At 46.2% G+C, this 16,999-nt stretch overlaps 1 protein-coding gene across 3 annotated transcripts in view; it reads left to right on the top strand.

The window, feature by feature from the left end:
- The window catches only part of ZDHHC14 (zinc finger DHHC-type palmitoyltransferase 14), a 311,090-nt gene extending 296,611 nt beyond the window's left edge, over positions 1-14,479 (top strand). Inside the window, exon 8 of one of the 3 annotated variants that reach the window (XM_033234955.1) lies at positions 9,461-14,479. In XM_033234955.1, coding sequence (XP_033090846.1) covers positions 9,461-9,859 — 399 coding nt within the window. In that variant the 3' untranslated portion in view covers positions 9,860-14,479. The remainder of the gene's footprint in view (positions 1-9,460) is intronic. The other 2 variants (XM_033234952.1, XM_033234954.1) reach the window with 2 other exon arrangements.
- Positions 14,480-16,999: the final 2,520 nt, after the last annotated feature.

Here is a 16,999-nt window from a genome sequence, read left to right as displayed (position 1 = left end):
AGAAAGAGAACGGAGAGAGAAAGAGATCATCTCCTGTGTGCCGGACACTGGGCTCAGTGCTTTACATAATCATTATCTCGTCTAGTCCTCACAAAACCATCTGATGGGGGTACTCTGATCGCCCCATTGAGGAGACTGAGACTCAGGGATGTTAAGTGTGTGACAGAGATAACCAGTGGCCACACTGTGATCTCACGCTTGGCAGTCTGACTCCATGGAAAATACTCTTCCTAACCCCGACACCAGAAGTCTCACTGGTAGGTCTTCTTATGGAGTGCAGTGGCCTGAAGTCTCCTCCCACGGCTGAGGAAGCCACACCCCACAGGCTTTCTCTGCAGAAGGATGGTTAATCAGTTGCGGTCAGTCACAAAACCAGGCTGTGGAACTGAATGTGCAACCTCTTCATAATCTAACCTGCAACCTGATCAGCACATCTATCCAGCATCAGCAGTTTCCTCTCTGTTACAAATGACAGTGTTAATCAATGATACGTTAAACTCACACTTTTTTCTTTCTACTTGATCCCTGAAGTCAAAACCATTTGTAGCACTTCAGACCAGTCTAGTCGAAATCAGGCAAAAGGCTTGTCCATGCGGAAACATATCAGTATCCAAGTGAATTACTGACCTGGCCCACAGGTGATCTCTGCTGTTACACTGCTTGGAGTTCATTCAGTTTCCTTGGGCCTGGAAGTTATTGTTGTCATCCAGCTGGGATGCTTTAGGCCCTTACGTCTTCACTTTTTTTTTTTTTTTTCTCTGCCTTAATCTATTCTCCTTCCTCATGGAACTCCAGTGATACATGTGTTAGACCATTTGACCTTGACCCAGAGGATAGGTCCCTGAGGCTCTGTGTTTTTCCTTCAGCACGTCTCTCAGCTCTTCAGACTGGATAATTTCTTCGGATCTCTCTTCATGTTCACCGATTCTTCTGCCATATCCAGTCTACTGCTAACCTCATCCAGATAATTTTTCATTTTGTTTATTATACTTTTTAGTTATAAAATTGTGATTTGGTTCTATCATATTTTCCCATTTCTTTGTATGTCTATTAATATTTTGTTGACTACAGGACATTTTAGATATAAGGTATAGAAACTCTTGATGTTGTTACCTTACACCGAAGAGTGTTGTTTCTGTTACAGTAAGCAGTTCAGTTACCAGCTAGACACCTTGAACATGTGTAGGCTTGTATTATATTGTGTTAGTACAGATCTGTGGAAAGTCCAAAGTGTTTTCCAGACTTCTTTAATTTGTTGGAACTCAACCTCCAAATTCTGTCTTCTCTGAAGATTGTTTGGTTTCAAGCTTTGTTAGGATGGGCCTGGGGTCTTACTTTAGGGCATGATTCTTACTCCTAAGGCACAGCCTTCTGATGTCTTTGGGCTCCCAGGGATGTTAACAATGTGTTGAAGGTGTTCATGACATCAGTGTCCCTAATGCACTACTTGTTTCAACCTCGAGTATCTCTGTTTCTCTTTCAACCCCATTGCAGCTGCTGTCTTACAAGCCTTGGGGCAGGGAATTCTCACCCTGCACATACACAGCACAGCCTTTGGCTACAGCCCTTGGAACCCCCACTAGGACTTCTAGTCCTCCCTCTCTGAATGGCATCCTCTTCTCCAGTTTCCTGCCTTGCAGATCCAGTCACTTTGTTTTTCTTACACTCCGACCTCTGTTTTCTCTATAGCTGAACAACTGTGGTCTGCTCAGACTCCAGCTCTGTGCAATGGTTGGGGAACTTTCCCAAAGAAAAGTACTGGTTGGTTGTGAGGCTTACCTTGTGAGTCTCCCTCCCCTCAGGGATTACAATCTTGCGCTGCCCATTGTGCGCTGCTGGAAACCATTTGCCTCCTGTACTTTGGCCAGTTTCATATACTCCCTTATATACAGGCTGAAAGCTGGTCCAGTATCAGTTCTCCAGCATTCCTGGGAGTAGAAGCTTTGTTTCTATAATTAGAGGACATGTTACCACTCATGTTGCCATATGTTCCAGACATGGGCTGTTTGCTACCCACTCTACCGACAATAAACACTGGATTAGCCATGTGGTAGGACTACTCTGACCTAAAGCCATTTCCAGTGCTTACTTTGAAGGAGGAGCCTTTGGAGACAGATTTAGCATCAGATTCAGCATGTTCATTTGCAGAAGAGAGAAAGGCTGGAGGGAAAGAGGCCCTGGGTATCTTTGGTCAAATTTTTGCCTGCCATTTTATTTTAGGACCAGTATCTGGATAAGAAAGGTATTTCTTGAATGATAGAAAATGTGCTCCTAAGGAAATACGCAGTATTTTAGCAATTAGAGATAAAGGCTTTATAATTTTACATCTAGATAAACACCCTGATATTGCAGGTCAAAAATATTAGATAAATATTGATAGAAAGCTGACATCAAAGTACCTACTGAGGTCTTATTTATCATGTCAAAAATGGGAAGATTTAGTGTTAGCGTACCCTCTCTCCCGAGTGGAGATGGGGTGGTTATTCGGTGCCTGTGAGATTTTCCCTCTACTATAAATTCTCAAGGAAGAAAATGTTAGAGAAGCAACAATGTGGCATCTAAAACAGTAAGATGATGCATGTGACCCCAAGTATCTCTTGCCCTCTGAACCCCTGTGAAATTCCAAGGAGCCATACTAGAAGGATGTGCAAATAACCCAGAGCCAGCTGAGGACCACATTTTGATTATTCCTGCTTCCCTCATTATTGGCTTTTATTATTAGCTAACATCGAAGTTCTATCTAGGACAATGTATATGCATGACATACTCATGACATCCAGTTATGATCCACTTTTTAGTGTGCATACCTCGTTTGATTGTCAAATAATTTAACTTCTGTATAGCATTGATGTCATCGTTCATGCTTATATCTGGCACTTGTTGCTACAAAGGTCCTTTGGGATCACATGCTAAATGCAAAGATAGTAACGTGGTGCATAATTGCAACAATTTTGTTTTTAGAAAATCATTTACCATATTAACTTAACCTAACATTTTAAATCCCCCAATCCAGTATCAAAACAAGATGAAACCAGCAGTTGCATCATTTGTTAAACTAGTATCGCAGAAGAACGCTCCATGTAACCTGAAAAATCAAATGTAGAAGGCAAAAAAATAACTTAGGCAACGTCAATGATAATGTTAAATAAAAGAATACAAAAAAGCTCTCCTGCCAACCTGCACCTGCATTTTAGGTGGACTCTAGAAGACTGTGGTGTTTCTATAACTGTCAATAAGCATTCATAAGACCCCAGAACAGAGCTTCACAGCCAAGCAGAAACAAATGATGCCTAACTCTAATGCTTTTGACAGAATTGGAGCAAAAGAAATACATAATTTCACTCACTCTTAATTTGTACACAGGCCATCTAGAAAGCTCCTAGTTTTGCTTTTAGTAGCATCTCTACACTCGGATTTTCAGACAAGAAGTCAGCTAGGGTAAAATAAAATGTATTCCAACATGAGCAATTTTATATGAGAATCTGCAGAAACAAAAAGTAAATGATCTCTATGGCGTTTTTAAATTGTAACATTAAGTGCTAATGTGCGTGACATCCAGACATCTGAAACCATAAACTGCTTTGCAAGTTAAATGCTGATGCTTCATTTGGGCAGTAAATCAGTTGTCACAGTGACTTACTGCAATGACAGCAAAAGCTCCAGCACTCTAGACAGTGGGATTTTTATGCTGCCAGCAGAAAGGTCTTTTCATAGACACTCTTACAAAAAATTCAAGCTTCTATTCTGTTAGTATCCAGCATCCGACCAATTTTTGACCTTAAAAATTGGTCATGTCATATGATTCAACCTAATATTTGATAAATATGAACTTTTGAAAGGTTGTTTTGGAATAAAAACATGAGTATCTCAATTTGCTGTTCAGAGTAGATGGACTGTCACTGTCAGATATCCAAGTGGTCGACCGTTTTTCCTTAGGGTTTTATAACTGGTTAGATCAATTCAAGCATACCCAACGGCTTCTCGGTGTTAGCCGGGATATGTGCACAGCCACCAAATTATAAGAGAAAAAAGCGAGCGGTGATGTCTCCCTCTACTGGCAGAAGATAAAAGAGTCCTCAGATGAAAAGCCGGGAAGCCTGGGTGGTGGAGGGAAAAAGGTTCAAAGTAAAAGAGAGAGGTAGAAAGGAAGAGATAAAGAAGAAAAAGAGAAGATGGAAGAAGCAGAAGTGGGAGATAAATCAATGGGGAAAAAGGATAGAGGGAAGAGAGTTGGTGAAGCCAGAGAGCAAGAAAGTTAAGTAGAAAAGTCAACAAGAAATGGGCAAATAAGAATTAGAAGCAAAAGTTACAAAAAAAAAAAAAAGAGAGAGAGAGAGAAGTGTAAGAATATTTGTCATAGTCATCTCCACAGTAACCCTGAAAATATTGGCCATTTTCCTCCATGACTTTCTCAAATGGGAATCATAGCCATCGTCCTTGGAATTCTGGCAGAGTGGAAAATTAGGAAAAGCTCTTTTAAAACAATCAGGTATCCCTGAATCATTTGATACCTAAGTTTTTTCTAAGAAGCATATGTTCAAAACAGGCGACGTTTTGAGAGCATTTAATGAGAATTGTAAATTCCAGTCAGTAGAGTCATTGCACTACCCTTGGTTGGAATCTGACAAAATTCTGCTCTGTCCACACCAGTGCCCTCTTCTGAGCCAACAGGAGATTTAGATGGGTGACACCTGCAGAACAGAGCCTGGTCCCGGTGTGCCCCACCTGAGATTTGCCTTCTAAATGGAAATCAGTTTGAATGTGGCAAAGTGTCTTCAAAGCTGTGAACTACACACAGGACTTAGACACTTAGGTGCCTGGTGCCAGTGTCCCTGCCCCCTGCTATCAACTCAGCAGGAAAGCTGGGGAGGGCGCGGAGAGTAGGCTTATTGTTGATATGAAAGCCTTCCCTCTATCAGGGGAAACACCCATAGCTAGACTTAGAGAGACAGTCATCTTTTAAGATGTTTAAGCAAATCTGTGTAGAAGAGGTTCTTATCATTAGGTAAGTCAGGGTTCCAAAGAGTCATTTGGAAAACATTTCTGAGTGACTTCTATATAGATTTGTTAAATTAAATGGCTTACAGGCTGGGCACGGTGGCTCACACCTGTAATCTCAGCACTTCAGGAGGTCTGCGGATCACACTTGAGGTCAGGAGTTCAAGACCAGCCTGGCCAACGTGGTAAAACCCTATCTCCACTAAAAAAAAAAAAATACAAAAATTAGCCAGGTGTGGTGGTACATGCCTGTAATCCCAGCTTCTCGGAAGGCTGAGGTAGGAGAATTGCTTGAACCTGGGAGGCAGAGGCTGCAGTGAGCCAAGATCATGCCACTGCACTCCAGCCTGGGTGACAGAGTGAGGCTCCATCTCACAAAAACAAAACACAAAAAAATCAAATGGCTTAGGCTAAACTTTTTCTTTCACAAATATTATTTCACACCTTCTTCAAGTCCTTAAGCCCTTGACAAACTCAAGAGCGTTTCCAACAAGGTCCTGGCCAGTGAGGCCCACACAGTGTTTGCTACAGTTCTTAACGAGTCGTAGGTAGAGCATGGCAAAGTGCCAAAAGGTATGTGCTGGAGTGGGCCAGGATGGGAGCAGTCTGAACCATGCCATGGGAGACTTCCTTTAAGAAAAAGCAAATCTCCATGAGATATGCTTTTTCTTAAGTATGCAGAGAACGAGGCCTTGGAAAGAGGCTGTGTACGTAAAGGAGCCTGAAGCATCATTAGGTTCCCAGTAAAGCCACCTCTAGGGCTGTTATCTGTGTTTTAAGTTAGCAAAGGATGTTTGCAAATGGAAGTCTCCAAAGTGCACCCAACTCTGCATCAACCCCAACAGGGAACACAAGCTCTCAGGAGCTTAACCAACCACTGCTGGCAGCCACCTTCTCCGAGAAGGTTCTCACGGGTGTGCAGGAGCTCTTTGCAGGCTTAGGTGGCAGAGAGGTGATCAGAGGAGAGGAAAAGGGCCAGTAGCTGATGGGGTCATGCAAAGTAGAAGAATGGACAAGAGAGGGGGAAAAAGACAGAGAAAGTGGAGGAGAGCCCACCTCTGCCAGTGAAGTAAACACAGGGATGAGGAGAGCCCACCTCTTCCCAGAGGGAAGGTGAAAGAGACAGGGTTGGGAGGAGAGGAGCCCTCGTCTGCCCTCAGGCTCCTACTGTGTGACCTTGACCATCGCCTCTAGCTCCACCCTCAAACATATTTTCTGTGAGTCTGTGAGAGTCAGTCAGAAGTACTTGGGCTGATCCCTAAAACAGAATTTGCCAATTAGTCTTCAGTGGAAAAGACTTTCTTCAGGTCAACAGAGACAAGCAAATCTAATTTGCAATTTCCTTGTTCCTGAGAGCCAGTGGGTATTGTGTGGACAGAAAGCATTAGGATGAGTGAGGGCTCCAGAGAGGAAGCTTGAAAACAAGATGCCTTGGTCCAGCAAGGGCGCTGGCTCGCCAGCTGAGCTCTCTGAAGCTGCAGCTCAGCCCTGGGCTCATTCCCAGGCCCGGCCTGCTGGAGGCTGTGCAGAGTTACAGGAAATAGGAGTGCCGCTGCGGCTCAGCTGCCTCTGTCAGGAGGAATACGAAACGGTGATGTTCATAAAACATTCTTTGCAAAGCTCAGTCTATCCAAACCCTGGTATAGTTTCTAGAAGATGAATGTTTAATCAGTGAGGCTAGTCTGCCTCCACCTCTGCCCTGTCAAGACCGAGCCCATGTTCAGAGCAGAGCTGACAGCATGGGAGAGTACGTGCAGCCTACACAGGCCACAGCTGTCTGCAGCCTGACAGCCTCCTGCTCAGTAGCCCCCACCAGAAGGGACCTGCACCCTGAGCTGGAATTCCCTGCAAGAACAGAGAAGGCTACTCTGTTGCCCACCTGACAGCTTGGAGAAGCACCACTGTGGCACAAATGATTTTGGTGATGAGTAGAAAAATGAGTGCATTAAAGGATTGTTAACACTTCACAGTCAGCCCCTTCCAAGTACTTTTTATTTATTTATTTATTTAGAGGTAGGGTCTTGCTCTGTCGCCCAGGCTGGAGTACAGTGGCACGATCTCAGCTCACTGGAACCTCTGCCTCCTGGGCTCAAGTGATTCTCCTGCTTCAGCCTCCTGAGCAGCTGGGACTACATTTGTGTGCCACCATGCCCAGCTAATTTTTGTATTTTTTTGTAGAGATGAGGTTTTGCCATGTTGCCCAGGCTGGTCTCGAACTCCTGAGCTCAGGTGATCCTGCCTGCCTTAGCCTCCCAAAGTGCTGGGATGATAGGCGTGAGCCACCACACCCGGCCCCCCTTCCAAGTAGTAGCCTTTCCTTTCCTCTGAATAACCCCACTCCCCTCCGCTCCCCCTGACCCCACTTTGGCACCTTTCTTTCTCAGGCCTTACCCAGCTTCTCAGTGTTTTGCAATTCCACTGCCCGGGTTGAAGCCACAGAAAAGCAAGGATCTTCCGTGAGACTTGCTTGCCCTCTTCATAACTCCACTATGAGCTTTACTCTTGCCTAGGACCTAGTCTTTGAGCATCTAAAACCTGCAGATTTCTTGAAGATTGCAGCCCCTCAACCTTCTCTTCTAGGCTGGAGGGTGGCTCAGGGGTGGCCTGCCTACTACTTGTGATTTTAGAAAGAGACCCATGAGGCTGGGAAGGAAGCGTGCACTGCATGAAATAAGCACCTTGGGATCGGCTTCGGCTGAGCTTCCTCCCTCTGGTCGAGGCTGTATTGTGCATGTTGGCCCTGCACCGCTCCGGCTGCAGGGGTATGAGCAATGGCAGTTCTGGGCATGTCTCTTATCAGGAAGAGGTTGGCACACCTAAATCACAAAGCCATCGGTGAGTAGTTCTTAGGTAACTCTAGCCTTCTGATAAAGAGGAGGCGATGAAAGACCAAATAACATTTATTAAGCATCTGCGGTGTCAAATGCCTAATAGTGGAAAGAGGTCTACCCCAGCTTCAAATCCTGGATCCATCCCTTACTTTCATCTGTAAGGTCTTGATCGCACTGCCCAACCCATCCGCGCCCCAGGGTCTTCATTTGTGAAGAGAGGAAGCAAGTTCATTGTAAGAACTCTGCAGAAGTGGAGCGGAGCAGCCAGTTTATAGCTTGAGCACAGAGTCCCAATTTGCTCCCCTAATATCCATCCATGCCTGTTCCTCCTCCTTCCCATCAAAACACTGCTCCTGAATCTCACTGAGAAGGTACTGCACAGGCTCAAGTTGAAGATGTCCAAGTCCTGTTAAGTCTCTTCTAGCTGTTCTGAAACTTGCCTATAGTTCAAGGAGAGGGTCTGCAGAGCTACCAGGGGTGCCCATTGCATAGGCTGAACATGTGCTTACACTATCTTCTTGGCCCAGTGAGTGAAGGGAAACAGGACACAAGGCAGATGTCATGTGACTTAAGAATGCGTGGAAGAATAGGAAACGTCTTCTCAAGTGTGGGCATTCTCAGACCACAGAGGCTTAGGGAATGGCTCTTGAAGCTGTTGGAAATTTAGCAGTGGAGAATTCTAGGCTTTTACCAAACAGTCTGATCAGACCCTCAAAGGCTTCTGTCACCCATGTACTTTTCTCTCTGTTTTTGGTGGTAAAATAGACATGGCATAATATTTGCCATTTTAACCATTTGTAAGTATAAGTTCAGTGGTATTAAATCCATTGATGTTGTTCTGCAGCCACCACTACCACCCATCTCCAGGGCTTCTTCATCTTCCCTGGCTGAAACTCTGCATGCCTTAAACACCAGCTCCCTCCTCCTCCCGCCCCCCCAGCCACCATTCTTCCTTCTCTCTAAGAACATGATGCTCCAGGGACCTCGTATCAGTGGAATCACACAGTTATTTGTCTTTTTGTGACTGGCTTGTTTCACTTAGCATGCTGTCCTCAGCGTCCACTCATCTCATGGATGTGTCCGAATGCACTTCCTTTTTAAGGTTGAATCACTAACATTGTGTGTCTACACCACACTTTGTCCCTGCTGTCGTCCATCAGTGGACACTCCAGTTGCTTTCGACTTTTGACTTACTATCAATAACATTGCTATGAACATGGGTGTACAACCCCTGTATTTTTAAAACAATGTGGTTTAAAAAAGGGGTTTTCAGCATACAAGAAACAGCCACCCACTGCTGTAGGTGGCCTGTGACTCTGCCCAAGAGATTTTTTAATTGTGTTCTTTAAATTGGGAACCAAGGCCACTGGCTTCATGACCAGTGCTGCATGTTATGACTGGACACCCGTGGTAACTTCATTTGAGCAGAGGCGATTGCAGCACCAGGCGCTGGGTGTCTCTCCCAATGCGCCTGGGCCATTCTACGCGCTCCCTGCCTGGCTGACTGAGGTGTCACTAACGGTTTCTCTCTTCTCGCACCCCGCCCTCCCCGCCCATGCCCTGTCCCCGTCCCTCCCCACCTCTGCCCCCTCCTCTCCACCTTCTCTTTGCTGGCGCCTCCCGCTCTCCAGTGCGACCAAGACCAGTGCATTCAGAGCACCAAATTCGTTTTGCAGGCCGCGGCCACCCCCCTGCTGCAGAGCGAGCCCAGCCTCACCAGCGACGAGCTGCACCTACCCGGGAAGCCCGGCCTGGGCACGCCCTGTGCCAGCCTCACACTGGGTCCGCCCACGCCGCCTGCCTCCATGCCCAACCTGGCCGAGGCCACGCTCGCGGACGTGATGCCCCGGAAAGATGAGCACATGGGCCACCAGTTCCTGACGCCCGATGAGGCACCCTCGCCCCCTAGGCTGCTGGCGGCGGGCAGCCCCCTGGCGCACAGCCGCACCATGCACGTGCTGGGCCTGGCCAGCCAGGACTCCCTGCACGAGGACTCTGTGCGCGGCCTGGTGAAGCTCAGCTCCGTGTGACCCGTGTGGCCCCGGGCTGGGAGGCACCAGAGGCTCCTCCATGGGCAGCAGGAGTGAGCGGAGGGGTGTGCTCCACAGCGACTCTCCCAGCCAATGCCACGGTGGAGATGACAGCCCCAGGTCCGGGGGACAGAGACCACTTAGAACAGCACAGGGCGGCCGGCCCCGGATGCTGAGAGCTTGGTTTCATTTGAATTTTCTTCCCCAACCTGAGTGCTTTGACACCAATGGAAATAGAGAAGTCGCTGCTTTCTTTTGGTGGGCCTGGGGACGGGGACCCTCCAGGGGTAGAATGGAAGTGTCTGCCCGCCCTTGTGACAGACACACGGAAGGCTTCTGACGCTTGTGGCCAGATTGCAACTGCACTTACGTGTTATGCTACTAATATTTGAAACAGACGTGCCATTCCACTTGTTAATTAAAAAAAAAGAAAAAAAAATCCTAAAGGGAAAAAACCGACCAGGTGTGGATCTGCATGCCACGCTGCCGTCTGTGTTACAGTGGTGTTGCTGTTTCCAAAGAAGTGCTGCTTTCTTTTTCTTTTTTTAATTTTGTGAATTTTTAAGTGCTGTTTTGTTGGAAGACAGTGCAACGAACCGAGACTAATGGACAGTGTCCTCACTCAGCTTACTGGGCTGCGGCGTCTATGGAAAGGTGGCACCAGGGCTGCAGAGGGCGGCTGGGGTTCCGTCGTGTCGGGGGTCATTTCACTTTCTGTTTGGCCACTCGATGAGGTCTCGTGTTGAGGTATTGTGTGCCGCGCCCCCCACAGTCTTCACCTCCATGTGTGATGAAACTTCCTGTGGACAGCCAATAAAATGACGTCCTCTGTTATTTTGGATCTGCTTATGGTTATCCTTAATAGCATAAATGAAAACAAAATCATCCAGATGGGGAGAGTTTTTTCTTGAAATATCCCTAGCGAGGAATGGTCCCCAAACAACCAAAAGTCAAATCTTTGAACTGGGAGATATTTATACAATGATTTCTTAGTTAAGAGGCGAGCTTTCCATCATTTTTTTTCTTTAATTATCTCTTTTTGACACCATCTTAGTGGAATTTGCTCTACATTTGCAGTTTGCCACGCAACAGTTGATTGGAAGTAGGGAGAGGGGAGGGGACGCTCAGGGAGAAGGGGTTCTGTCAGGCGTCTTCTAGGCTTCCTTCCGTGTTAATGTGTCACTCAATCCCAGAAGTGTAACTTGAGGTCCTAGTAAAGGTATCAGAAAATGAGGAGGAGAAATCGGCTTATGGTTTGGGCTGAGATCATATAGGTCATCATCCTTCCCTGGACACTAATCAGAATGAAATTAAGAAAATGACCACTTTGTTCACTTTCACTGATTGCCTAGAAGGGAACTGGCTCTGGACTTAGGAAGTGTGTCACTATGGAGGCAGCCGCAGGGGACACAGCAACTCCTCTCCTGACTTCTTTCCAGACCATAAATCTAACAGCTAAAGCTACTCAAGTTCAAAGCCATGGCCCTGCTCCTTATAACCATGTGAAAGACAAGGCACATTGACCATTGATACAAGTAACCCCAAATGATTTGCATTTATGGAAAAAGGCTGTTTCTCCTGAGAAAGAGTTGCCATTTTATATAAAAGAAAAGAAGACAGGAAAAAGAAAAGCACACAAGTTTTATTTGGAATGAAGGCAATTCACAGGGCACAAAATAATTCATGCTGAAAAGGCCTGCAGAGTTCTTGCACTGTGATATCTTCGAGCCATCTTTATTTTCACACTGCATGCACGTATAGAAAATGGAATAGGTCCATTCTGTGTAACCATTTTTGATTTTCTGAACCACCTAACTACTTGTACCCACCTGCAATTTGTAATTAGTGGGGCAGTGCCATCCTTACACAACCACACACGCGCACAGGCACCAACTCACAGGGATTCTCCTTGCCCACACTACCGGTGAGGTTAAAGTGACAACCCCACAAAGGAGCTTCCACAACTTCCCAAACCGTCTCTGCTCCTTGCCTCCTTCCACCTGCTCCCCAGAGGCCCCAGGAAGGAGTTGGCCCTGATGAGAAGGGTGTTCCGTGGGTGACCGTGAATCCAGCTCAGCCCTCACTCTGGTCCCATGTGTGGCCCAGTCCATTCCCAACTCCTTCCACTGGAAAGAAAATCATGGTCTTCAGAGGCCTCCCGCTTCTAACATTTCCTAACTCAGTGGTTGCCGCTCTCCTGTGACCAGCCCTTCTTCCCACCTAATTATGAAAAAATCCCAGAAGCCAGGATCACAGCTCACTTGCCTTCACATAATGGATATTTACTTAATATTTATTATCAATTTCCCTACCTCCAACCCTGTCCCTGGTACACACTTGGCATCATTTATCCAATAGGGGATTGGGAATTTTGGTGAAATGAATCAAGGCTATTCAGGGTCAAGAGGGAGATTTACTTGAATGGGCCAATTTGCTAGATAATTAATGTCTTAAAAACCAAAACCAGAGAGAAGCCCACAGCCCTGTCCCCTGTGGCTTGAAAAAGAAACCCAGTGTCAGAGGACTGAGCGATGATGCCCCCAGGGGCGCCCACTTCTGTTGGGCAGGAGGGATGGTCGGAGGGGCGGCTCACCTGGCGAGGTGATGGCTCTGCATTTCCCATGAACCTATATGTGACATGTACATAAATATGTATACACTTATGTTTGTAAATGTTGAATGGTTCCTTCTAGCTGTGGCTGAGTAGACATTGGTGTTTCTAACTTCTTTCAGTGTGTTAGCGATTGATTACATGCTAGCCATAAAAGGTAAGGTAAATATTTTACCATGCTATTAAAGCTTGGACCATTATCAAACACACACAAACACACACTCATTCTGCTGTTTAAAAATTCATCTGCCTTCATTCTCCCAGGAGTGCCCCAGGGGGACTACAGGTTTCCCAGCACTTGAAGGCTGAACTGAGCGTGAGTGCCCTGGTCCCCAGGAAGCAGGGGGATGCTGCAGGAAGGCGGCAGGCAGCCTGCACCTGGGAGGGCACAGTGACCTGTCACTCTGTTCTGCAGAAATTGGCCCAGCAATTGCGTTATGCCCATTCAAAAGATGCTTGTTCCAGCTTTCAAATGTGATGATTTCAGCCTGTGAGGACAATGCCATGTCCCCACCCTAAGCCAGCAAAATGCGAAATCTCTGTTCTGGCCCAGAATGGCACAAGGGAGGAGTCTTTTCAGAGTTCCATGCCACCCCACAGCTTACTGCGGCCTTTGCCTGTTCTGTCTAGGATTGCCAGCCGGGGCTGCAAGTGAGGAGCAAATGCATTTTATGAGCCATGTTCCTGCAGAGACCTGATGGGCCAGGCCCTCTGTGGCTTTGAAAGCCCCTAAGCTCTTGACATCCTGGGCCTGGGCCTTCTTGTCTGACTCAACAGCAAGAAAAATAAACTTGCCAAAAATGGCAGTAGGTGTCCTTGACACAGGGGCTTGTGATGGCATTGCCCAGAAAATGCTGGAACCAGAACTGGTCAGAGACTTTGAAGGGCACAGCCTGGCGGGCAGGTCTCTGCCCACCCCACTACCCTGCAGCAAGTGCTTCTCTTTAACCTGACTTCTCCCTTCAGACCTCAGCCTACAACCATCCTCTTCATGCCAGGAACCGACTGCTTCTCAGCCTCGGCTTAGGGTTTTGAGTTCACCGGAAGGGATCAGGGCTTTGCGTTAATATAAGGAATCTTCCCAGAGGGAGTTGCCCTTCATTCATCCACAAGAGTACATTGAGTTCATTTAGTTCTTGACCAGGTAAGAAAAGAATAAAGGAGAACAAATATTAAATAATCTTTTCTAATTAATGCCTTACTACTGTTTTGAAGCTGAGCCGAAATCAAATCGATGTTTACATTTTCTATCAAGTACATATGAGCTGTGGGAGTCTAGCATATTCTTGTCCAAAAGAGACTTTCAAATGAATTCGTATTCCTCCTGGTCCCCTCCAGCTATTCTGGAGGTCTGCATGTGGCGTTGTATGCTGTTTTCCAAGGTACCTCATTAAAAAAAAAAAAAAACACTGCCTCTCATTTGTTCCCTTAAAACATCTCTCTCTCATAAAACTAAGTTATCATTGAAATATTAAACGATCTGAAGCGTCTTTTTTTTTCAAATAAATGTCAAAGATGGTAATAATTTGTAAATCAGTAAATCCTCTGTCCATCTGCCCATTGTCCACAGTCCTGATAATAGAGCCAAGATGGATTTTCACATGTAAGTGGTTAGTCCATTAATCCAGCCATTAAAAGCAGTTGGGAGATTGAAGATCAGGTGGTTTCTGGAGCAACCGAATTTGCAGCTGCCACAAAACTAGATAAATGGCCACAACTGGAGTTATTTTTTGATCTCATAAACCCCAGGAATTACACACAGAATGGACTGAAAAGCAGACAAGCATGTTGTGCTATTGCAGAGACTTTTCTACCCAGCAAGTGTTGAATTTTTAACAGAAACCTAATATTGGTGATGAAGATATGAATGAACAACTCTCTTACTTGCCCTCAATGTTTCAAGATGCCTGGTGAAACCGAGAGGCCACATGGCATATCCAAGGAGACATGTTTTCTGGGTTCTATATGAATAGAGATGGTTTAAGCCTGCAATTAAAAAAAACAAAAACGGTTGAAGCCTTGCTAACTTTTTCCCAGAGCATTCTGGGTTGATATTTCACAGTCAAATGTTTTGGCATGAGAAAAAAAAAAAAAAGCATTTTAAACTCTTAGTGAATTCAAAGCTCTAAATCCAAACAATGATGAACACATGTACATAACATTTCATGTTTTCAGAGATATGTATGCTTATTTAAGTGCCTTTCATGTTTTAATCAATGTTTGCAGAATTTATCTTAAACCTGAGATGAATTAAAAAATCATTTTCCTCCTTCAATAAAAACTGCTAATGGCATAAAATGTAAATTTCAATCTTTATAAGGTAGATATTGTCTTGGTCAACAAGATGTAGGGAAGGGGGGAATCGACTTGCACTTGGTGAATATGCACGGTGTGGACACCCATCTGTATAAGAATGAGGGTTGGCCAGGCGCGGTGGCTCAAGCCTGTAATCCCAGCACTTTGGGAGGCCGAGGCGGGTGGATCACAAGGTCAGGAGATGGAGACCATCCTGGCTAACACAGTGAAACCCCGTCTCTACTAAAAAAAGTACAAAAAACTAGCCGGGCGAGGTGGCGGGCGCCTGTAGTCCCAGCTACTCGGGAGGCTGAGGCAGGAGAATGGCGTGAACCCGGGAGGCGGAGCTTGCAGTGAGCTGAGATCCGGCCACTACACTCCAGCTTGGGCGACAGAGCGAGACTCCGTCTCAAAAAAAAAAAAAAAAAAAAAAAAGAATGAGGGTTTTCTGATCATAGATATCCAGATTGGTTTTCTCAGCTATGGTTCTCAACTGTTTCAGTTCTACTTTAGAGCAATGCAGAAATTTAGAGTCCCTAATCCAACATGTTCTATATGCCACCTTTTAACACATACACACGTGCGCACACACACGCACACACACACTCACCCCAACACGTGCGCACGCGCACACACACACACACTCACCCCAGCCTCACCAGATAAGAACTATGGGCCGGGCGCGGTGGCTCAAGCCTGTAATCCCAGCACTTTGGGAGGCCGAGATGGGCGGATCACGAGGTCAGGAGATCGAGACCATCCTGGCTAACACGGTGAAACCTCGTCTCTACTAAAAGAATACAAAAAACTAGCCGGGCGAGGTGGCGGGCGCCTGTAGTCCCAGCTACTCGGGAGGCTGAGGCAGGAGAATGGGGTAAACCCGGGAGGCGGAGCTTGCAGTGAGCTGAGATCCGGCCACTGCACTTCAGCCTGGGTGGCAGAGCAAGACTCCATCTCAGAAAAAAAAAAGAACTATGTTTGACTACTCATAACAAAATCCCCAAATAACAGCAGCTTAGGAAAAGAAGTGTCTTTTCTGTTATGCAAAACAAGTGCAGAGGTAAGGCAATCCAGGGACATTGTGGTGGTTCTGTAGTGTCATCAATGTCCTGGCTTCCTTCTCTCTGTTCTGCCATTCTTAGCACTGGCTTTCATCCTCAGGGTCACTTCACTGTCACAATACAGCTGCTACAGCACCAACCATCAAAGCCATATCCTTAGGTTTTTCTATTAAGTACGTATGCGCTATACATATGAGTCTAGCATATTCTTGTCCAAAAGAGAGAGACTTTCAAATGAATTTCTATTCCTCCTGATCCCCTCCACCTATTCTGGAGGTCTGTGTGGCATTGTATGCTGAAAGAAGGAGAAAAGGGGAGGAGCAAAACGGGTACAGACATTTATGACTGCTTCCTTTAAAGAGATTCCCAGAAACCCCAATCTATGATTTTTCCATGATCAAAATTAAGTCACATAACCACAGCTGGCCAAAAAGAAAGATGCGAAGCATGGTGTTTTAGCTGGGCACATTCCTGCTCCAAATAATATTGGAGTTCTGTTGGTCAGGAAGAAGGGGGAAATGAGCATCCACTAGATAATCACAATAGAAAACTCCATCTCCTCCATTAGTGCAAGAGTGAGACCCTCCAGCTAGAGCTCTGTCATCCTTCTCCTCTCCACTAAAAAGTTCTGCCTCATCCATCTACTGTTCTCTCCCTTTACAGAGCATTCCTACCTGCTAAAGTAGGCTTGACCCCATCTCCTGCATGACCCAGGACCTGGCCCCTTCTCTCCTCCATGACCCTGGGAACCAGCTCCTACTCTCCTCCATGACCCCGGGATCCAGCCCCTTCTCTCCTCCAAGACCCAGGACCCAGCCCCTTCTCTCCTCCATGACCCTGGGAACCAGCACTTAGGCCATCCTTTCCTCCAGGACCCAGGTCCCAGGACCCAGCCCCTTCTCTCCTCCATGACCCAGGACCCAGTTCTTTTATGATCTCTTGCATCTTCAATTTCTTCCCACCAGTTGTTTCTGTAGGCCACCATACCATACTGCTACTTTGAAAAAAAAAAAAAAATCACCTTCCTTGTCTCTCTGTTCATCTTTAAGCACTCATTCTTCTCATTGCCAAATATCTCAAGAGTGGTCTGTCCTCCCATCTTCCATTTCTTCACTTCCCACTCTCTGTCAGCTTCCCTTCACAGCATGCTTCTGAAATGCGCTCTCCATGATC

The sequence above is a fragment of the Trachypithecus francoisi genome, unplaced genomic scaffold (assembly GCF_009764315.1).
Source record: "Trachypithecus francoisi isolate TF-2019V2 unplaced genomic scaffold, Tfra_2.0 Lachesis_group15, whole genome shotgun sequence".
Classification (NCBI taxonomy): domain Eukaryota; kingdom Metazoa; phylum Chordata; class Mammalia; order Primates; family Cercopithecidae; genus Trachypithecus; species Trachypithecus francoisi.
Note: the sequence above shows the minus strand (reverse complement) of the source record. Positions and strands in the feature narration are given on the sequence as shown.